Source organism: the organism of the source record quoted next, unplaced genomic scaffold (assembly GCF_019419815.1).
Source record: "Pyrus x bretschneideri cultivar Hongxiangsu unplaced genomic scaffold, Pyrus_bretschneideri_v1 Contig6, whole genome shotgun sequence".
Lineage (NCBI taxonomy): Eukaryota > Viridiplantae > Streptophyta > Magnoliopsida > Rosales > Rosaceae > Pyrus > Pyrus x bretschneideri.
This window is the reverse complement of record NW_025999798.1, coordinates 3,402,014-3,425,008: the sequence shown is the minus strand read 5'-3', so window position 1 is coordinate 3,425,008 and position 22,995 is coordinate 3,402,014. Positions and strand designations below refer to the sequence as shown.

The window sequence follows — 22,995 nt, the reverse complement described above, 5'->3', positions numbered from 1 at the left end:
ATTCTATGCAGTACACAAATGGAACACATCATTGTGGTTTTTGTTCAGGTTCTAGAAGTGGGGAACACAACAGAAAATGGTGGAACTGGAGCCACTAATTAACTATGCTCACTCACGCACAGTCCCTTAATCTGTCTTATTAGTATTAAAACCTCGTGCTTCAGATTACTAATCACAGCATGAAACCTGTCCTGCTTTGCTGCTTATAAAGCCAGGGGCCCTCCAGAGCACAAAACATCGATGATCAAATGGAAAAGCCAATGTTGAACTTGGTTATAGTAATATGTTGTTACCTTTGTAGCAGTAAACTTGTACTGTCCGGTCATGCTATCGAATCGCCTCCCTACAGGGTGGTGCACTCTGAATCGGAGTTTGAGCTCAGACTCTACAAAGAATCCTCATGGATGTCTGCTCTCGTCCAAGACACAACCTCTTTCGAAAAAGCCACCAAAGACGGATTTCACAGGTTTACCAGCACTAAATGTTTTTCTTCTTCTTCTTCGCTAGTGATATTAACGCTCCTTCTCTAGCCTAATACGCAAAAAAATGTGATCAAATACTTAGTTTAAAGCGCAGATGGCTAATCGTTACCTTTTTCCTAATTTGGCGACTCTCATTGATATTGAAACTTATTGTTTTTTGGTCAGGCTGTATCAATACATCCATGGTGCTAACCTCAACTCTTCCGAAATTACCATAACGGCTCCTGTCTTAACAAGCATTGTGCCGTCAGTGCACGGGCTGGCAGAATACTACGTGAAGTTGTATCTGGCTGCCAAATATGAAGGAACACCTCCACAGCCCTCGGCCGAACTGAATTTGCAGTTGGATAATTGGAGAAGCCATTGCATAGCAGTCAGAAAGTTTCCAGGGTTTGCCAAAGATGACCGTTTTTCCAAAGAATATGAAACTCTTGTGGACAGCCTAAATAAGCACTTAATTGGAAAGCCAGCGATTCTGGCAGCTGAGAGTCCTTATGCCATTGCTCAGTACAATGCTTCGTATCACCTTTCTGGGCGCCTAAACGAAGTGTGGATGGATCTTTCAGGAATCACTGCTGATTGCTGAGAGATCTGCATAGTGAGAATAACATGGCTAAATTGTACGATTAGTCCCTGAGTTTTACTAAGAGTTTCACTTTCTCCCTTCTAGTTCCTTTGTCCAACCCGTCAAATAAAGCAAAACTCCTTTCAAGTTGGGAGTTCTTCAAATGAGAAGAAAGTTTACTTAGCTGACGGATTGGATTAAAGTGAAAACAAACGAAACTACAAGAACGAAAGTGAAACACCAAGTAAACTTCAGGGCCCTGTTATTTAAATTTGGCCTCTTAATCTTGATGTGGCTATTGTGTAATATAATTTCTCGCAGAAATCAGAAAGGGATGTCTGATATGTAGAATAAAGTGGACATCTTTCATGTACGTACAAAATATGCCACTATAATTATATATTCATGCAGTCAATGGAGTATTTTACAAAATTACTGAATATATTGCTTCTTGTATACATGATAGAAACAACATCTTTGCAAAGTAAGGGTAAGGCTGCGTCCTATAGACGTTCCTTCCGACCTTCGCAAAACTGGGAGCCTTGTTAGCTTGGGTCACCCTCTTTATTGCGTCTTGTAAACAGGCCTCCCTCAGACGATACAAATGAACCCTCATGTAAATTTGTTACATTATTTATTCTCATTAACAATGTCTTAACACACAAATACAAAAGAAATAAATCACATTTGGGGTCTTGTCTGGACAACATAGAGTTTACCGTCCCTGATCACGCCTTCAATGTCTTGTGGAGATCCATACAGTTCCTCGATTGCACTTCCTGCACGAGCAATGCTAGAGAGGATTGTCTTGCGAAAGTTTCCGTCAACCATAAGCGGGTCAGATGAGTAGTCGACCACGACTTTCTCTTCCTCGTCCATAGGGACACTGTCATTAGCATACCATGATTTCAAATCAATAATCATAAAAATAAACGCATTGAAGTTTATGTGCTTTTAGGTGCATATGTTATACTAACATAAAACTTGACTATGAATCTGGCAGTAAGTAATGATTGCCCGGGAGAGATGTTAGGGACTCTACCTGTCATACAGGCCTGCACCAGCATAACCTTCGAGATCTTCACCATTGGAATCAGATCGAAAGATTATGGATCGTCTTATAAAGAGGCCAATGGGTTTGCTAGGGTAACCCAACACCTGAAAAATATCGACACACTCGTGAGTGCATATAATGGCAGGTCCAAAGAAAAGATACGTATTCACTAGTTTCATGGTTGTGACAGGATTAGTAGAGCTAAAGCCTATAACCAAGTCGTTATTCAGCAGTACAGTAAGTTTTACGGTGATGTATTACCTGAGGAGAGTCCAGATCATTCTTTTTGCTAATAAAACTTAGAGCACGTCCAGGATAAGCTCCAACTAGAGTCTCTCCAAGTCCCTTAACAACCTATCACAGAAAACGACTCAGATCAGTCTCTCTGATATTAGTCGAAAATATCTTACCTAAAAACTACCCTATACCTCAGCATATATCTCTGATGAGTCTCCTGAAGATGGGTTAGTTGTATGAATAACGAATGCATAGTCAGCATTTATGATTTCCTGAACAAGGACAGCCATGCAGAGATACTCGTGATCTAGTTTCACTTTTCTCGTGCTGAAGTATGCTCTCTCGTTCCACTTTGAAGCCCAGACCTGAATTGTAACAGATGAGCATGCCCCATTTATCAGCAAAAATTCAAATTAAACAATTTGATCAGCAATCCAGCATTAACTTAACACTTAACTCGGATATCAAGTTATGTAAGAAAAGAGAACTTGAGAACCGAAGAGAGCCAATTCACAATGGTGGCTGGCCCACATGTATTACCTAGAGGTACGATTACCTCAACACTATTATTAACGCTGGTTAAATTCTTAGCTCTATAAGATTTAAGAACCACTGGATTGATTTAACCAAAAGAATTTATGTGGGCCTATGCAGCAAAGCAATCTTACCTTTTTTATAGCTGTCCATGCTTGTTCCCACCGTTGTTCGCCTTCATCACCAGGCCAAGGCATTCCTGAACCTTTCATCGTAGTCTTCAGCTCTTGCACCTGAAATTAACTCCCCACATAAGCTAGTATCATTCACTTAAACTATATTATTCTGCCTGCAGGCGCCATAGAATTTCTCCCCTATAGGAAGCACTACTGGTTTTTATGGTATATCAAGACAAGAAAAGAACCCAATGTTTCAGTAGCAAAGTTATTCACACTTGAACTTCAGTTTTTGAGAGTGTAAAGGCGACGTCGTGCTTTTTTAACAGTTTATGATGGAAAAAAACAAGTGATGGAATGCCACAGATTTGAACATAGCCCTGAGGAGTTTATGTGATTGTACACAATGAAATGGAAAATGCATGCTTTGCAAACTTATCTGTATCAATTTTGACAAAAAAAAAAACCTTGGAAACCCGCTAGTAGAAGATACATACCAACTGGGGTGGTGCTGCCAGCTGTAAAACTGTTTCCCGAATCTCCTTGAGCAAATCAAAATTTCCATCCTTTAACTTTTTCTTTAGAGTTTCCAACTTTTTAGCAACAGCCTATAAATTAAAACAGACATGAGAGACAGAAATTGAGTTATTATGAAACTTCAGACAGTTCTAGTTGAAGGATAGTAGAGCATCACAGCTGCATAAATAATATCTATATATATATATATATATATATATGAGTGTGTGTGTGTGTGTGTGTGTGATGTGATTACAGAAGTTTTGAGGTGAGGAAAACCTTATTCGAATCTTCTGAAAGAACCTTTTCGAATGATCCAAATGGTAGGGCAACTGATGTAGGAATTCCAACCCAAGACGGAAGTTTTCCTTTTACATAAGCAATATTACGTGATTTAGCTCCAACCTGCAATCCCCACAGAAGTTATACAAAAAAAATAAAGAATCAGGAAAATTGCACAGTATTAAGGATTCTTTTATTAATATGTGAAGACATTTTTCCCAACCCCGTCAATTGTGAAATAGAAAAGAAAAAGAAAGAAGGAAAAGAAAATAACTCCCTAGCTGTAAGTTGAAAAACGTTTTGAGCTTACCATTTCACTTGTGAACTCATCAGATGATATGGCATATCTACCAGTAAATTCTTTCTTGACCAATGTTAGAGATGGAGCGTCCTCTCTTGAATCAGTTGAACTTGCATCTAGCTCACCCGCATTGACCTCACTGAAAATATACATGAAAAGAATTTAAACATTGTATTTCAGTTTTTTTTTTTTTTTTTTTTGTTCATCCAACTGTATTTGAGAGGCAGGGCTTTCAACAATGGAAATTACAGCGCAGTGGATTTTTGAGTGGACGGAAACCAGTCTATCAGCACAACAGGAGATAGCACATTAACATTTTTCAAGACCAAGTTTCAGGAAAAAAGGTACCTATAAACTATATCAGCAGGTGTTGGCTTTAGACGTAATAACTTCCCTTCACTAGCTTTGAGGTCAGCCAGAATATTGGGGTCAAAGCATGTCGCAAAACATACCTGCAAACAATAAGTTGGTTATTTCACCAAAAGGGTCAATTATACAGGAAGCAAAATTACGATTGATGAGCGATTATTACCTTGCTATTTCTTGCTCGGACAGAAACATGAGATAGGACGTCTGGCATATCAGGTGTCAGCACTGCAACAGTACCATCTGGAATTTCTTCCTCACCCTTTACACTTTTTGCCACCAAAATTGTGGGCTTTCTGTAAACTTTATTCTGAACAGTGAGTAATTCATCCACATAGACCACATATCCAACCACTTCAATTGGGCTGATCACCTGCCAGCTGTCCACGATAACCGAAGTAACATCAGAAAATTTATCACAGCAGTTAAGTGAAGATTTTTAACAATGTAGATGTTAAACCTTCTTAGTTTTATAGCACATCAGAGTGCATTTATTTCATTCTATTATCATTAGAATCTTTCTAAGTATTTGAGATTAAACATGATATGATTGACTAAACAATGGCAGCACAATATACCTTCCCATATGAGCAGTCTTTCGAAGAACCGGATCAAGCCGATTAAGGAGTGAGGATAAAGAGGCAGCTGATCCAGCACGGATTATTTCTTCGGTAAATATGTTCACCTGCAAGAAATTATTATGAGCACAGAAACGGAAGCTATATATGTGATACAAAATATGTTAGTTTTGAGACAGATTATACATACAGCCCATTGGTCCACTCCAAGCTGTGCTCCAAGGTATTCTGCTGACGGCTGTAAAATACTGAGATATGATTCTGCCTTGTATGCAAGCGCAAGGCGGGTTCTGTCTAGGATTGATTTTGAATATAATGCCCAGTCATTACTGTTACTTTTTAACATGTTCTGAGCCTGATCCCATCCCTTCATAAAAAAATGAAAGAACTCAAATATTAAGCCAGCATCTTGGAAATGTAAACAAAGAGGGAGAAGTCCCAATTTTTATCCAAGCCTCAAAAATCAAATTGACTTGAATTCTTATGAATGAAGAGAAAAAGAATACGCAAAAAGATTTATTAAATTTATGAGTAGATATTTACCTTCAAACAGTAAATGAGATCCTCGTTATCATCTGATGACAGTGCCAGGTTTTCCAGAACCAAAGAGATGAAATACATAATTTTCTGCATAATGCATAAATCAGTTGATCAAGAAAATAAACTTTGGAGTGTGTGATTAAAACCGGTCATCTTAGACTCAAAATTGCTGCAATATTGGTGAAGAAAACACAGAAAAGGACGAGATTAATTCTCAGACATGTAGATAACTACTGAGAGTAAATATACCTCCGGTCCAGCATTATTCAGTTCTTCATATCCCCTCTCAATAGCGGTCCTAACAGTAGAATCAAGGGCAATGTCCAAAAATAAAAGATCCCTCAGACGATCATGAGGCTTAGAGAGCAATGTCCTAAGCCCCTGGCGTGCCTCGAGCAAACCCTGAATTAAAATTAAAGGAAAATTGAAAATCAGAGAGAGCGTACCAGAAAGGCGGAAAAATAATTGCCAATATAAAAATTTCACAAACCTCAATAAGGACTTCCACATTCCTGTCTTCAACATGTTCTAGTACAAATCGCAGGAGATCCTGATTCAAATAAATGTCAATATGCAACTTATTAGTTATTTGATTCAATTCAACCATCATAAGAATTTGAAATGGGGTTGAGAAAATTACTGGAACTTCTGATGGCAAGCCAGATATAGGATTTATTTTTACTCCAACCATGAATCCTTGACCCTGGAGAGAATAAAAAGCTCCATCATTGCTAACAAGTAACAATGCATTATGTTGAGTTACTCCAACTAGTTATTGATATTACCTCATCTTTGTAGCCCATACAATTTTGAATGGCAGACTCAAGATCTGCACCTGAATGAACAGCCTGCATGTAAATCTTGATTGGTCAAAATTCACAGACAAGAAAGCTACAGCATACAGCATGGCAAGCGATAGAAGTCTAAAGACGTCTGCATAATCAAAAAGAAAATTGCACAAAATCTCTATTCATCATAATATATGGGAGAAATATGTATCATGAAATTCCTCCTATGGTATGCTTTTCTCGCAATACAGCAACAGACGGCTGAGCCTCATCGATGTTATAAAATAGTTCATGAACCTGGTCACATCCATCATCTATTTCAGATGCAGAAACAACTGAAAGAATAGGTCTAGCATCATACCATGCACATCACGACAAAATTCCTGATGGATGCCATAAATCATGTCCAATTGATGCCATGCAGACGTTTATTATCCAAAAAACTTGGTCAAACACAAAACTGAAACCTAAAAGGTTTAGGAATCCAACCTTCAAAGTTCTCATGTAATGCCCCAGATCCCGCAGAAGACCCTCTTTCTGATCTCTCCTGAATTGTGGTTCATTATGGATTGCACGATCGTAGCTTAGAAGACGTTCTTTTGTGATTCCATTCTCATTCAAAGTTTTCCAGTAAACACCAATATCAAAGTCATTTTTTATGTAATCCATTAATGCCTGGAGCAAAAATTAAAAAAAATTAAAAAAAAAAAAAAAAACTTAATAATAAATTTTCAAATAAAAAACACTGAACAGACCCCCATAACAAGCTCTGACTCCTATACCTGACAAATAACAACATCATCAGGACTCGTGTTATTATGCAACTTTTGATGCCATTCCTCCATAAATGAGCCATTGCAATCATTGTTTCTCTGACATCATCCAATAAATTAAATAACTTCAGAAACTTGTCCAGACATGAGGGAAGTGTGAATATTAAGCCACATAAGGAAAGTAAACATAATAGCTTCTACCTGGACGACAAGGATCTCATCTCGAATTCGCTGTCCGACATCCCCTTCTCCTCCACGGCCAACAGTAGACAATATCATCCGTAGAAGTTCTCGATACTGAGGATAATTTGCATAAACATTCTGAAGCAAGTCCGTGAGCCTATTCTGAGCTTTACTAATCTCACTGCACCACGAGGAACATAAAAATACTGTTGGGTTCAGAGGAAAGACCACAGATGGTTACAAAACATTTAGAAAGACAATTTTTCACGAATAATTGATTGGCTTAACGTTTTAGGAGAAGTGATATGTGCAAAGAAACAGAAATATGGAAACAAGAGTTGGTCCTTGTACAAAATATAATACACGGAAGCCATTCAAGATGATATCCCCATATCTCCATGTCCATGCAGCCCAAAAAAAAAGTATTAAAATCATACACTAGAGATCAAAAGAATTGTACCGTGGTTTCACATTGTAATTTTTATTCCAAACGAGCTGCCTTGTGGCCATAAACCTCATCCACACCAAAATACCCGCAAGACCTAATTCACCAGCATCCTTTGCTTGATTGACCAAGTCTGCTGCAATGTTAAATCTGATAAAAGAAACAGATGAGATTTAGAAAATAAAACCAAATGAAAATTCATTCTTAAGTTGATTCAAAAGATACTAATACGCAGAATACAAACAGCATGATTGAAATGTCGAAACTAACAATTAAAGCACCCATAACTTCAAAGTTGTATTCTTCTCCTTTATAGTAACTAGAGCATGCATTTACACAATATCTAATAATATATTGGGACAGTAACAGATACAGCAGAACGGCATAAGATGGAATAAAAGATAACCAAGTCAATGGAAATATAATTCATCTAATTCCTAAGAGATTACTGACCGATGCATAAAAGATTTCTGTGCCTCACTCTCCTGGCCTGCTATTTTATCCAACAAAGCCTTTGCAGTACCTTTGCCATCACCAGTATCCTTGAATGGGAAAAGTTCAGTGATTAAAGTTGTCAAGACAAATGCAACCTTGAGGAGAATCTAGAATAGGTAGTCACAGAAAAACAGATTATGACCAAAAACAAGGAGCAACCTTCTGAGCTTTCTTGCGTTCAACGCCAAAGTCAACATAGAAATTGGAGCCTTGATTCTTCATCCATGTCCCAGAAGCATTAAGGACAAATGGCATTCCTTTAAAACTATCTGCTTCAACTTCTATTTCTAAAGATTGAACCTGTAAAATTACCGTGAGGATCAAGACAATTGTCTATAGATCTGGGATATATGAGCTAGTATAAAGTTCCCAGGCACACGGACCAATCCATGTTTTGTTGTGGTATACCTCATAAGCAGAGTCAGCGGAACCTGGTCTAAATTGTGTTTCAACAACCCCATTAAGAGCAACCGAACCCTGGGGAAGTGTATTTGCAGGTGGTTCCTGAAAATGCCAATGTAGCTCACTTTACTCTTTCATGCTCTGTGATTAACAAGCAATGCATTGAAGTTTGCAAAACCGAGAGACGAATCAAAGAAAGCAAACATATGAATACCATTTTTTCAATTAAAAGAATTCAAAAATATTACCAACCACTCTCCAGCCTTGCTTGCAGATAAAGCCCAGTGAAGGGTAAGTGGCTCTTTGAAATCTGTTGCCAGATGAACCTTTGTCTTCCCGGCAGGATTGGTTACGAGTATCTTATAAATATTTCAGGATTCTAAAATTAGTTTAATCCCTAGAAAAACAGAAGAATCAAGAACCAATCACATAATTGTCTCACCAGAAGTTCCTTATCATTGAGCTTGAAAATGTTTTTCCTCATAACAGAACCTCCATCCTGTTCTTCCTTTTCCTTGGCGAAAAGCTCAACTGCTGTCAAGGGTTTTGGTTTGGCTGGATGTTCTTCATCTACAATTTTACCCTCGTAAACAGGTTTAGAAGCATGTTTGTTGATAATCTGCATTAAGTCCCTCCTCTTGCGTTGAATTCTATTGGTTCTAAAAGCCTGTTTTCTCTCATCTTTCTTTGCAGTCTTTGTATCAGAACGAGATGGCTCTTCAATTTTACCATCATCATCTTTCTTAGTCAACCTTGCTTGGAGCTCTTGTATGGATTTACCCCTAGCTACTTCCTCCAATAACTCAGATCGGGCTGCTTCGTACTCCACCTATAAACACTAAATGTTTATTAAAGGCAAACAAAAGTAGCATAAAAAATCTTTAAATCAAACCAACAAGTTTCTCTTGTCAAACGTTCTACAAGAAAGCTAATGACTAGAATTTTCACTAGCCAGAATTTCTATAGCATCAAGTCACTGTTTACATGCCTTCTCTTGCCCTGGTGTTTTTTTCTCCCCGTGGGAGTAAAAAGGAAAAAGGAAATAACGAATGTAGTTGGAGATGCAGTAACAATGATATTATGAGTATTTATAAAATTAGAGAGAAAATTTCACATGCCTTTTCTTGCTCTGGTGTATACATCTGTTTACCCTTTCTTTCCCACCTCAAATATGCTTGAATTTGTACAAGCTCTTCAGGAACTGGAGCATTGGATATCAGCGTCTCTTTCGCAGGTAATTCAACATGAAAGTTATCACCATTGTTCTTAAACCTACCAAAGAAAATTACAGGAAAAAATAAAACTAATTTTGCCCGCTTAGATCAAAGTCCAAGAAAAAACAGAACCAATGTAATCTTACCATCTGTTCTGGCTTTCATCAACTAAAAGAAACTCGATTGCTTGTATTGTAGGATCATCAATCTCAATTTGAAGCGAGGAACTGGAGCCAGACTAGAGAAAAACAAGTTGATCGACAAATAAATCTTCAATTAGCACAATATTATAACCAAATGAGAGATACTTGGTGTTGGTGAGGCATATATGCTGTGCCTTTAAAACCTTACACTCACAAAAGGTGTTCTAAGAGCTCTCTTCTTATATACTTTGGTTCCATCTGGGTGACGAGACGGAAGCACCCACTTTCTGAAAATAGCAAACGACAATAAGAAAGAAGACATCTCAGATTTTAGGGTAGAAATCTTGAGTATCAGACTCAACAAAAGAAGCAATTACAGGGAAACTTACTCTTTCCTATCTTGCACCCCACCCCAGTGAAGAGTCAAAGAGTCACCGCTATATGCTACACGAAAATCTACTTGAGTGGCAGATCCCGGAGTGGAAGCATTCACATAAACCTGTCCATTAGGTATGGTTTCTGTTAGTATAGTTCCCCACGCATATCTAAGCTGATCTGAACTGAACAAAACATTATCCAAACATATTTCATTGGTCTAAGACTCTTAAGTACCTAACACTTACACTACTTGTACCTGCAATTCAATATTCCCATCGAGATTGAATTTCCCGGCAAGCTGCTGCTACAAGGAAAAATTTATTTAACATCAGTACATGTCCAAGCCAACAACCCAGACAAATTTGAAGTAATCAGTCAAATCTAAACTTAATTCCAAATCTTAGCAAATCTCCATCACACCACCTCCCTACACCTAGCATTATCAAGCAATTTTCTACTTGGTTTCCAATAATTCGATAAATTATTGAAAACTAACTCAAATTTCATAATTCAAAACTACAAGAAAATAAATTTCCTTACATCCGAAGGCGGATTAGTGGCTAATACGGCACGAGGAACAGCTGCAACGGGGCGGCGTGACCCCATGGTTAACTTTGGTTTCTGAACGTTCAACATGTTCACACAAAACTTCTTGGATATCGGTGATTTTCGCGCCTGTGCCGTCACTCGGTGGACGCTCTTAGCTTGAAACAATGTGTTGGCAGGAATACCGGAAGAATTTACCTTTCTTTGAAGCAGGCTCTGGTTGAGCAAGTTATGGCCTACGGAATTGCTCATATTCGTTGATACCCTCCTCAAACCTGAAGAAATCGACGAAACGAAACACAGTTAAAGCATCTATCAGAAGCAGAGGTTAAGCATTCATGCATTTATCAACCAAATTAGGCAAAATCTTCCTACACACATACATACATTAAGATGAAATTTTTACTAATTTTGTGTTTGCATTTATCGCCAAATCAGGCAAAATCTTCTTACACACATACATAAATAAGATGTAATTTTTACTAATTATGTGTTTGCTTGCCGAGAAAGCTGAGGAAAATGTAAAAAGACAGAGAAAATAACTTTACCCCCTCTTACACCTATCACTCTCAATAAAACTTATAACTTTTCACTTTCGCAAAGCAAAAGGAACTCAAAATTTCAAGAGCTGCATATATTTTCTTCCTTCTTACAAAATTTTCCCGGAAAACAAACGGAAAAACGTGGGAAAATTAAGCTAAAAACTACAAAACTGCTAACATTCCCACTCGGTCTTAGTTCTGAAACATCTGTGATCTAAGAACAGTAAATGCAAGTAAAATTCTACGAATAAATGATCAATATGCTTGCAAAAATCGAACTTGAAAATGTTGAATCGCAGAAGCTCACCTCTGGAAAATGATTCCAAGCTCCCAGTCTAAAGAGAGAGAATCAATATACGATCAGAAACTAGAGAGAAAGAAGAGAGAGAGAGTGAGAGAGAGAGAGAGGGATGGGAAGAGTGAAGTATGATGAGGAGAAAGAGAAAGGGGGAGCGCTCCAAGACGGAAGGCTTTGTCCGCGAAAACTTGTGATTGGTGGGAGCCTGGGAGGAGGGAGTGATTTGTAACCAGTTCCGTCGAATCGAAGAGCGAGTCTACGTAAGTGACATGGCGCTCTATCTCTGCCGATGGATGCGTGTTCGAAAAAGCTCGGATGTGATTGTCACGTGCGACCTCTTCTCCTTCTTGTCTTTTGCTTGTTGAGGTGATGATTCGAATGGGACTCTGAAGAGATAGCCTATTTAATTTCATAATAAATTAGTAATAATATAGTTTAAATTCGTATTTGACGAGAATTGAACTTAAAGAACTCTTACTTATAAAGCTACTAGACCTAGTATTAAGCGGCTGATATTTGTTGAACTCGGGGAGTGTTATCTGCATGCTTATTTTTACTTCTTCCATATTCTTTTCAATTTTCGATCGTCTAATCGAATAAAATGAAAAGAATAATGATAAAAGATTAGTAAGATGTGTGAAATGTAAAAATAAGTGTGTAAATAGTACTATTTTTTAATTTTCTTTTGGATTTGGATCCTCTCCTGAGCCAATGGAGAAGATCCTCCTAACCAAGCATTGTGGGCCGTTTGATGAAAATCCAACAGCTATAATTATTATAACTTTAAAGGGACTTCTGTTTGTAGTCTTTTGATAAAAATTCAACGGTTCATAATGCTTGGTCAGGATGATCTCTCTAGTGGCTTAAGAGAGGATCCAGATCCTTTTCTTTTTTGGTGATCACTCGACAAGTCAACAAAACCCCACATCGTGAAGTTGCAAATTCCAGATGCAAGTCCACACTTCAGAGAGATTTTTCAGTGTGATCGGCACACAAGGTGGTACACCACGTGTCATTATACATATTGTAGAATATGTGTGTTAAAAAGTTAATAATTTTAAAAAATAAAACTTCTTACTACTCCTATTAAAATACGTAGTATACCACTTGTGTTTCTGACATAATTAAAAATTTCTCACACTCCGCACTGCACTCGTTGATAGATCCAAAGCACTCAATTGTCATAGATATTATTATACAGGGAAGGAAAGATTTTTTAAAACAAAGAGGTCGGTCTTCCCAAACAAAAAAAAAAAAAAAAAAAAACAGTCCGCTCTTAAATATCTGCCTCCCCTTTTCCGTAGATAATAATATAAAATAAAATAAAATAAAAACGAGAGAGAGAGAGAGAGAGAGAGAAACACGTACACACACCACGTAAAGGCCTTTTATTTGTTAATGCAAGGAACCAATGACATTAAGGCAAGCTTTAGAAGTTTGATTTTGAACTTAAAAATTTGTGAGTCATGATCACTTGTTATAATATAGAGCGATGGTGCTTTTAGTTAATTGCGTTAAAACTTTAGTCTCATTTTTTTTTTATTGTTTTAAACTATTTATATTAGGTAGAAGTTATAATAAAGTTAGCAGAAATGATCATTAGTTCACTTTATAATAAATTTAATGACTAATGATCATAAATTGTTAGTTCAAAGACCAAAACTTTAACTAGCCAAAGTTCAAGAACCAGGATTCCAATTATCTTTTAGCATCTCGACTAAAAGAAAAGGAAAGTTGGCAAACACTCATGGCACAATGTGTGCGTTTGGTGACATGTGATAATTTTTTAAAGTACTTGCTTTTTAATAGCTGAAATTGAGATTGACATCACTTTTGCCTTAACCACACAAGCAAGCAATCCCAATCACTTTTTTACCTTAAGTGGGAGTATTTCTTTAAAAGTAGAAACTTGAAATAGGTCCAATTTTATAGATTAGGATTCTCTTCCTTCTTTTTTTCATCCTCTTCTATCCCTTCCTCTTACATTCTCTATTTTGTCTTTCTCTTTCTATAAAAAAATTAATATAAGATGTTGATATGGCTGAACAGTTACCTTTCAAATAGGAGGGGAGGGAAGGGGAGGGAAAAAAAGAGGGGATAAAATCCTACTCCCAATTTTATAGCCCAACATTAGGACTAAAACACAGCAAATTGAATGCCATTTAATTTTCAAGTCAGGTATATTATAATTGTTTTCTACTTTATTGTTGTTTGCTGTGAGAATTTTTACATGTAGACTTTATCCTAATCCCCCTAATCATTTTCTATCATCTCTCATTAACATGCTTCTTTCTCTTTTTATTCAAAAAAACCAATGCACAAAAGGTGTTTGATGTTATGCCAAAATTGTACTCTTTAATTTCCCGTAATCCATATATTCATAACTTTCATAGTTATATGTTTGGAAGAATGTATAACGTTTGTGGGGTTGTAATCTTGGATTTGGCAGACAAGATAGATTTAACATGGTAATGGTGTGCAACTTGTACGAGCAAAGGCCTGACATGAAATTTCCCATCTTCTATGTATCCTGCATCACACACTATATTCAGGACATAGGATATAGTAGAATTCAGTATATAATTGAACAAACAACTTACGTTTGGAAGAAAAATATCCAATTAAGAATGTGAAAGGCCAAGAGAATTACAAATTTAACACTCTTCGCGCTTTTCCATCTGTAGGTTCTAGTGTTTGCGGGTGTTGCTCCTCGAGTATAGTTTGAACTCTCTGCATAATAGGCATCAAATGAAAGTCAAGTCTACGAGAAAGAAGAGCATACACAATTTTAAAAATAAAAACATAAATTTCAACATTTTACCTTTACAGAAATTCCAACTTCCTCAAGTTTTTGCAGTAGCGCTAGATCCCCATAATCCCTTTCTATCATCTCTCATTGATATGCTTCTTTCTCTTTTTATTCAAAAAAACCAATGCATAGAAGGTGTCTGATGTTATGCCTCTTTGAAAATTGTACTCTTTAATTTCCAGTAATCCATATATTCATGACTTTCATAGTTATATCTTTTTCAATCGATTACATTTATGGTTTTTTTTCCTGTGTTTTATAATTGTTTAGCTATGGAATGAGCTATCATTGCGAAGTGCACTTTTGAGAGCAAGACCCTTTTAATTTCAATATTTAATCATACTAAGTTCAAGGACATTGTTGAACAAATTTGTTCCCGATTTGTGGGATTAAGTCCTGAAGTCATGGAGTTGACGTACTCTCTAGGAGAACACCAATCTTGTTTGTTGCAATCTGATATGGATGCGAGTATAATGAAATTTTCATGTTGTGCTGAAAACATAGCATCTATTCCTGTCAGTGTTTCCATGGTTGAACCAGTTGAGCAACTTGATCCCATTTCTTCCCCACATGATAAACAGATTTTTACATATGAAGGAAAAAAACCCTCAAATGATTGTGCAAATTTAGGGAAGTTTGCCACTCCTCATGGGAAGACACATTTGTCCCATGCTTGGAGAAACTACATTAGCCATGTTGGTCAAGAATTTCCAGGTGGTGTCAAGGACTTTAGACAAAGATTGATGAAGTATGTAGTTGAAAAGGGTTTCAGGTATGTCTATGCAAGATGACCATGTATGAAACTGAAATCTTCCGAGAAGTTGCAATACATGTTCTCTAGGTATACCAGGAAACTTGAATCAAATATTCGCCTATTCTGTTTTCATCATATACCGGGAGAAAATTTATAGCTTTCATATCTTCATACGAATTTAGAATTCAAAATTTAGATTCCTCTGGATACACAAAGCAATTTGAAAGATAGAAGTATAAGGTTTTGAATAAACAATGAGATTAATTTGGGTTGTAATTCATCTACAAGAGACCTGATAAACCATTTAATGGCAATTGTTGTAATTTTGTTTGTAAATTATGTGCATTTTAATTGCTGACATGAATGATTGTTGTACTTACTAGCCTCCACTTATGCTTATGTAATATTAGTGAATTTTATTCAAAACAGGCTTATAAAATTGGACACATATCAAAAGATCCCAAAAAAAGCCTACTTTTCAAACACATATTTTACATGTCATAAAATCAGTAAAAAGATAAGAAAAAATATATTATTTTCTCCATTTATATTATGACATGTGAAGTATTGTTTGAATAGGTACAAAAAGTCTCTCACTCGCTAAAGGCTTGCGGCCTACATTCAAAATGCATGGAGCTAAGTTCTCATGTGATCTTTGCTTCTGCTGGGCCCGTGATCCTCCTGGCAATAAAGGCCAATGTTGTGCGCGTTAGTGAATTGGGCTTCAATATAACACTTACACGTCCGGAGAGATATATGGGCCGACCTTTTACCACTCAGCCTAAGCCCAAGTTCCATCCTAACACTTGAAGCACTTTGCTTAATGTGTAATTATCGACTTCAAATTTCTATTTATTTGTTTTGATGTGAGTGTATAATAATTTGAGCTCAATTATTGTACGTACTTGGTGCATTACGTTGGAGAATTTACTGTACTTACACGGTGTTTTATGTTGGGAAAGAGATTCTTACCGGATCTCTTCCACCAAGGCTACCTGATCAAATAATTTGGGTATTTCAAATTTCATCCAATTGTTAAAAATTATCACAGCTTTTAAAAGATCAAAACAGATGGGTCGTTGATTGTATGAGATGACGAATATGGAGGTGGATCCACCACCTAATAAAAAGATGAAACACAATTAGTTTTTAGGGTTTCTACATAAACGCGCGTCAAATGCCAATAAAACATTAATCTTCGATTGTATGGGATGATGAATATGGAAACTAAATGTAGATCCTACGACCCAACAGAGAAAGCGCAAACACAAACAGTTTCGCATTATTTTTTCCATGAGTTCCATGAGTATCATACAAATCCCGTACGTATGAACTTTGTGTACAGTCTCGAAGGCCTTTCCAACTCAATGCAAATAGATAAGCCCCTAAGCTTCGCAACCATTGATTGGCAGATTGTGGCCATAAAAGTTGGAAGTAAGCAATTCTAAAGTTCTGCTTTTACTCGCCAAGTCAAAAAAATTAGGGTCCTACTCGTAATGGCAGGCCAACTGCCAGAGTAGACTTTCATTCCGCCATGACATGATTGCACCCATTGGGTGCAGAGTAATTGCTTCCTCTCTGTGTCATCTGTCAAGCTCACTACTCCATCAATCAGCCAATACGCATAGCTTGTTTGTGCTACTCACCAAAGGATTTTTGTCTTTAAACAATAATATATGACTAGCCCTTTATTATTCTAGAAATTTAAAGAAAAATTTCTGGTACGATTCACTTTAACGAAAAATTATATATTTACTTTAAAAAGTTAATCCTGATACTATTCACTTCCAAAACTTTTTTGTCATTTTCATTAAATCTTAAAGTTTTCAAATCATTTTTCATTAGTTTTTCTTTATTATTTCTCTAACAGAGAAATAAGAAAGAATAATAGAGCACGTGAGTGAGAATAAATTTTTTATTGTGTTCAAAATACTGATGATATCACGTATTATTATATAAATAATGAAAAGTTTTAATTTTTAATATAAATATCTCATCACTTAAATAGCTAGGTATTCATCTTTTTAACCAATTTTGTATTTTGGACACACTGATTTGCTAGCCGATACTCCCGCACTGAATGAGGCGTACTCACGTAACAAGGCAGATTCCTTCCAAACTTTCTACCCTCCTTGAATATTCAGAATGCATTCTTTTCGGATTCTTTTTTAAGGATTCCAGGAATTATCTAATTACGTTTGTTTATTGTATTTCGTATGATCAATTTTTATCAGATACTTTTATATTTAATTTTAAATAAAAAAATTACAATAATTTATAATAACATAATATACAATAAACATAAGTGATTAGAGAATTCTCGGAATTATGACGAAAAATCAAAAGAGAATCCTCATTCAAACATTCAAAAGTCTCACTGTATATTTAATTATTTATTCTCTCCCAAACCCAGACACAGACAGGCTGCCCAAGTCAATGAAAGTGGCTTGAACTTTGAGGCCATCTGGCGCTGTACTAATTCTTCTTACCCCTCGACTTCCAAAACCCTACTGCATCTGCATGCAAGAGAAAGATGAGCCTTTAACTTTATTGAATCGACTTTGATGCTCGCCTCCTGCATCTGCATGTTATAAGGTTGCACTAAAATATTGGTGGTTTGATGGTGAGGGCTTAATTAGCTTTGCCTAGATGCTGCATGAGGTGAGAGATGGTGATCAAGTGTGGAGGGTATTGGTTGTTTAAGAAGAGAGAATATAAAAAACCTACGTACTTACTAAGAATAAACATAAAAACTAATATTTGAGTAATGTTCCACCAGGTCTTTTCATAAAACCTAAAAAGATTAATACTAGAGATATTATAATAAATTTAAAAATTTATCTTAGATTATAACACGTATTATATTGACTCATATTGATATTTAAATCTGTAACTTAACAACTTACCGATTCACATTGAAGTTTGATTTTTTAACAAAAAGTTTAACCCATTTGAGTGAGACGATCAACACAAAATTATACCAATAAAAGAAAATAATTGAATCCTCTCACTTCTTGGAGTCTATTTTTAGCGCCCTTTTTTTTTTCTTTTTTTTCTTTTTTATATTATAGTGGGCGCGAACTAAGTTTCATAATAGACCAGTAATAATGTGATTAAAATTCGTATTTGTCGATAATCGAACTCAATACTTGTTACTTATCAGTTCAAATTCGTATTAAGTGATTATTTTTAGCCTTTTAGGGATTAGATTTGATTCAATCGATGACGAGTTGATTATTGAGAACCCACTTCATTCTTTAATTATCGATCATGCCATGTGAAATTGAATCCAAAACTCCAAAGTCAATCCCTAAAACACAACTTGACTATATCAGAAGTGATTAAGCCTTGTGAGAGGAGGAATCTCTCTTACCCAGTCACGAAGGAAGCTCAATAGTCAATGGCAATTACACAACTTGTTCTTATAATTCCAAATTCCTTGGCATGTGGGGGATCTCAAACCCCACACTTCCAGCCAAGCACTACCCTCCACGTACCTTAGTCATTTCCAACCTCTCCTCTGCATCTTACAGCGGCAGTGAAAGGGTGAGACTCGGCGGATTCACAGAGTTTCCAACTCCAAAAACCCAAAATTATTGCCTTTTCGAGGCCTAGAGAAGTCCAGCTTCCCATGTGTCGTGATACTATTTATAAGTAACATCCAAATTCACAACAAAAAACAAAAGTTGCAATCCTTTTGTATGTATCTGGCAGTCCGGCATCATCGGACGGCCGCTAACGGTTGCAGCATTTGAGCATAAAGTTTCGAGTTTGATCAAACCAACGCTCGAATCATCGGAAAAATGGAAGTAGAGAACCGAGTTATGGAACCCGGGTCTCCGAAATTCGCGCTGCCGGTGGACTCCGACCACAAGGCCACAGAGTTCAGATTGTTCTCGATTGCCAAACCCCACATGCGGGCGTTCCACCTGTCTTGGTTTTCCTTTTTCCTTTGTTTTGTGTCCAGCTTTGCTGCTCCGCCGCTTATCCCCATCATCCGCGACAACCTCAACCTAACCGCCAGCGACATCGGCAATGCCGGGATTGCGTCCGTGTCCGGCGCTGTGTTTGCCCGAATAGCCATGGGGACAGCGTGCGACTTGTTCGGTCCGCGGCTTGCCTCCGCCTCACTCATCCTCCTTACTGCCCCTGCAGTCTACTTCACTGCAATTGCGTCGTCCCCCATTTCTTTCCTCCTCGTCCGCTTCTTCACCGGCTTCTCTCTCGCCACCTTCGTCTCGACCCAGTTCTGGATGAGCTCCATGTTCTCTCCCCCCGTAGTAGGCACCGCCAACGGCGTCGCGGGCGGATGGGGAAACTTGGGGGGCGGAGCAACGCAGCTCATCATGCCGGTAGTGTTCGGCTTCATCAGGGACATCGGCGCCGTCAAGTTCACAGCTTGGAGAATCGCGTTTTTCATCCCTGCCCTGTTTCAGACACTGTCAGCATTCGCCATCCTGATATTCGGACAGGACATGCCGGACGGAAACTTCTACGGCCTCCATAAGTCCGGCGAAAAGCCGAAAGACAAATTCTCGAGCGTGTTCTACCACGGCGTCACGAATTACAGAGGTTGGATTCTGGCATTGACGTACGGATATTGCTTCGGGGTGGAGCTAGCGGTGGACAACATCATAGCGGAGTATTTTTACGACAGGTTCGATCTGAAACTCCACACGGCGGGGATGATCGCGGCGAGTTTCGGGTTGGCGAATATTGTTTCAAGGCCCGGAGGTGGGATTCTGTCGGATGTTGTGGCGAAGAAGTTTGGGATGAGGGGAAGGCTGTGGACTCTGTGGGTGGTGCAGACCACGGGAGGTGTTTTGTGTGTGATTCTTGGGCGGGTGAATTCTTTGGTTGGATCCATTGTTGTCATGATTTTGTTCTCCGTGTTCGTCCAAGGTGCTTGTGGGCTTACATTTGGTGTGGTTCCATTTGTCTCTAGAAGGTATGTTCTTTTCACAAATATTTTTGGATGTGCTATCTATGCATCTCTTTTTAATTCTCACGCACCCCTTGTTAATTTCTGTTTTTTGATCTTCTTTAATTCACCTGATTCAACGCCTAAAAATTAAAAGTGTGTGTGAGAAGTAAAAAAAAGTGTATGGATATCACACCCCATACTTTTTAATTCATGTGTTGTTTGAGCGGTATTATAATCTAATCTAGGTTATGAAATCATCGTGATTCAAATTTGAGTTCAGAAAAGAGAGGATAAAATATCATAGCGAAGTTAGCTACGCCCATATGGCTAATTAATCTCAACCTCAAATTTTCTCTCGTTCTTGCGAAAGGTTTGTAAATATATAAAACACAAAACTCAAGCAACATTAATTATCTAGCAGATTATTAATTATGCACAAGTTATATTTATCAACAGTGTAATAAAGATGAGCTAGTTATTGTCCACATAAACACCAATCGGAGTGTATAGTTTTCATGGAAGATATTTATGTTATCCTGTCCTACTGTCAGAATGGAGCGATGAAAATTTTAACACGTCAAAATGTTACGTAAGGGTTGGGCTCCATGATGTCTTCTCAAAGTGAAGCAATACAACTTTCAGTCTTTCACATATGATAGTGGATGTTTCTATGTTTAAAGAAAAAGATTTTGAAGTGTAATTGGAGATATATATCCCGATTCTATGTAAGAATCTCTATGAATTTTGACCTTGACCTACACCATTGTGTTGCTACCCATTATTATCTTACCCTAATCACATTTTCATCCATTTCTCTTGGTTTTAATCCCTATTTTCAGGTCATTGGGGGTCATATCTGGAATGACAGGAGGTGGTGGAAATGTGGGTGCAGTTCTGACCCAACTGATATTCTTCAAAGGATCAAAATATTCAAAAGAAACAGGTATAACCCTAATGGGGATCATGATCATATGTTGCACCCTCCCAATGACTTTGATCTATTTTCCCCAGTGGGGTGGCATGTTTTGTGGTCCATCTAAGAACAAGGCCACAGAGGAAGACTATTACATGTCTGAGTGGAGCTCCAAGGAGAAGGACAAAGGCTTTCACCAGGCAAGTGTGAAATTTGCTGAGAACAGCAGAAGTGAAAGAGGAAAATCAGACTCTGTTACCCGACCCTCTGATGAGATTTCACCGCCACATGTTTGATTTACTGCATGCCATCGTTAATGATCTCAACTTGGGAATTCGAAATTTATGTGCATACCTATTAAACTGTTTCAAAATGTACTGTTTTAGTTTAAGTAAATTAGTAGTTTCGATTACGTGCCATTGTGCCAGTATTTGTTACAAGCAAAAAAAATTTATCTAATTAAGTATGGTTTTATTTAGTTAGAAATCTTCTGTGCAGGATATCTGTCTTTTCATAATTGACAGATTATGTTATCATAATATCTATATATTGGCATGTTATGTAATTATATTATCAATGAATTATTTATATCATATTTATGATTCTAATACAGTAAATACTAGTACATGGTAAAAAATCCCAAAAGCTTAAGGGAAGAGAAGTTGGAGTCTAATGGAAGGAGCCACAATTATGGACCAAACAACTTGATAATGAGTGAACCTATACATACGAGAAATGCTAAAGAAACTCTTTTAAAGTAGGATTCTTTGTAGATTCTCCGTCATCTTATATTTTTTGTACAATGTTGTATAACTGTAAGAGAGTTACCAAACTCATCTCGTGTTATATGTCATAATGTTAGTACAGAAATTGTGTTAAAAGTATTAGGTAATGTAAAGTTCGTAAATTGTCATACTTTTGAGAAAACCTCTGTAGTATTTTTCTAAACATAATGATGTTGATTTGACACGAAAATTTCACACCCCAACTTCATCAAAAGCATAAACAAGTAGGGATTGTTTGATCCTTAATCCTTCATCAAAGTCTGGTCTTTCTTAAAGTATTTCTTTTTCTTTTTCTTCCAACAGCCTTCAACTGGAAGAAAAAGAAATACAAACTTTTTGGTTTTGGGCTTGAGAAACCAAATACTAGCTGGACCATTATGGGCTACTGAAACAGGCTTCTTCAAATTGGGCCTCTTACAATGATTGGGCCTCTGATACGGTACATCGTATCGATCCCTTTCACTACTTCGACAAGTCGCATCTCCATAGTCCGTATCCGACAATATACGATCCACATGGCGCCCCACAATTGGTCGCAATGTTGTCAACGCTGAAAGCTCTTTAGGTCTCAACCAAAAAGCCGGAACAGGGAGGAACTGAAAGCTCCTCCGCTTTTCGTATTTATGGTCGTGCCTTCCGTGTGCGGGTAGATATTAGCGACAGCAGACTTTGACAGTTGACTTTGACTTTTCTCCAATTTGTAGCACATAGACATTAGCGACTAATTATTATATGTCATTAGAATACGGCTACCCAAGTAGAGGTAATTTATTTGAGATTACAATGTGAAATTGTATGATTTCTACGTTACTTCACAGTTTTATAGTGTAACGTTAATTTTCGTGTCAATATTATAAAATATTGTGAAAAAAAATGAAGTGACAGAAAGTCTATAAAGAATCTTACTTTTGAAAAAATCTTCTTGATATTTATCTACAATATATATATATATTCTAAGTTGAGCTAATACACATTAATGATACATTTACCCATCTTTAAAAATCAGAAACCATGAATTATTATAACCACCCC

The 22,995-nt window shown here is 37.2% G+C and overlaps 3 protein-coding genes across 5 annotated transcripts; 2 read left to right on the top strand and 1 right to left on the bottom strand.

The window, feature by feature from the left end:
* LOC125471336 (heme-binding protein 2-like) lies at window positions 1-1,715 on the top strand. Its single transcript, XM_048571648.1, has 2 exons — window positions 1-466; window positions 648-1,715. The coding sequence occupies exons 1-2, from the start codon at window positions 249-251 to the stop codon at window positions 1,066-1,068; spliced, it is 639 nt and encodes a 212-aa protein (XP_048427605.1). The 5' UTR covers window positions 1-248; the 3' UTR covers window positions 1,069-1,715.
* Window positions 1,392-12,038, bottom strand: LOC125471335 (alpha-glucan water dikinase 1, chloroplastic-like). 3 transcript variants are annotated; one of them, XM_048571645.1, is made up of 33 exons: window positions 11,788-12,038; window positions 10,933-11,213; window positions 10,649-10,696; window positions 10,404-10,513; window positions 10,223-10,301; window positions 10,018-10,109; window positions 9,776-9,929; window positions 9,100-9,486; window positions 8,906-9,016; window positions 8,664-8,759; window positions 8,415-8,555; window positions 8,214-8,302; window positions 7,776-7,910; window positions 7,334-7,496; window positions 7,142-7,231; window positions 6,849-7,034; window positions 6,357-6,419; window positions 6,212-6,274; window positions 6,062-6,121; window positions 5,821-5,973; window positions 5,575-5,658; window positions 5,222-5,398; window positions 5,032-5,138; window positions 4,620-4,833; window positions 4,436-4,539; window positions 4,097-4,226; window positions 3,784-3,909; window positions 3,486-3,596; window positions 3,007-3,105; window positions 2,530-2,703; window positions 2,363-2,455; window positions 2,090-2,205; window positions 1,392-1,933 (listed from the first exon to the last, which is right to left on the bottom strand). In XM_048571645.1, the coding sequence occupies exons 2-33, from the start codon at window positions 11,188-11,190 to the stop codon at window positions 1,729-1,731; spliced, it is 4,218 nt and encodes a 1,405-aa protein (XP_048427602.1). In that variant the 5' UTR covers window positions 11,191-11,213; window positions 11,788-12,038; the 3' UTR covers window positions 1,392-1,728. The 3 variants fall into 3 exon arrangements, with proteins under 3 accessions (XP_048427602.1, XP_048427604.1, XP_048427603.1); XM_048571647.1 differs by having other exon boundaries at window positions 10,229-10,301; XM_048571646.1 differs by having other exon boundaries at window positions 10,649-10,693; window positions 11,788-12,037.
* A 6,604-nt stretch (window positions 12,039-18,642) lies between these two features.
* On the top strand, window positions 18,643-21,771 carry LOC125471632 (high affinity nitrate transporter 2.5). The gene is made up of 2 exons (XM_048572299.1): window positions 18,643-20,289; window positions 21,105-21,771. The coding sequence occupies exons 1-2, from the start codon at window positions 19,145-19,147 to the stop codon at window positions 21,472-21,474; spliced, it is 1,515 nt and encodes a 504-aa protein (XP_048428256.1). The 5' UTR covers window positions 18,643-19,144; the 3' UTR covers window positions 21,475-21,771.
* The last annotated feature ends 1,224 nt before the right edge of the window (window positions 21,772-22,995 follow it).

Excerpts from the sequence above, each read along its gene's own strand:
- LOC125471632 (XM_048572299.1), top strand. The coding sequence starts at position 19,145 with ATGGAAGTAGAGAACCGAGTTATGGAACCCGGGTCTCCGAAATTCGCG. Across the intron at positions 20,290-21,104 it reads GTTCCATTTGTCTCTAGAAG|GTCATTGGGGGTCATATCTG; the intron begins GTATGTTCTTTT and ends CCCTATTTTCAG.
- LOC125471335 (XM_048571645.1), bottom strand. The coding sequence starts at position 11,190 with ATGAGCAATTCCGTAGGCCATAACTTGCTCAACCAGAGCCTGCTTCAA. Across the intron at positions 10,110-10,222 it reads TTAGAACACCTTTTGTGAGT|TCTGGCTCCAGTTCCTCGCT; the intron begins GTAAGGTTTTAA and ends GTTTTTCTCTAG. Across the intron at positions 8,760-8,905 it reads GCAAGGCTGGAGAGTGGTTG|GAACCACCTGCAAATACACT; the intron begins GTAATATTTTTG and ends TGGCATTTTCAG.
- LOC125471336 (XM_048571648.1), top strand. The coding sequence starts at position 249 with ATGGAAAAGCCAATGTTGAACTTGGTTATAGTAATATGTTGTTACCTT. Across the intron at positions 467-647 it reads ACCAAAGACGGATTTCACAG|GCTGTATCAATACATCCATG; the intron begins GTTTACCAGCAC and ends TTTTTTGGTCAG.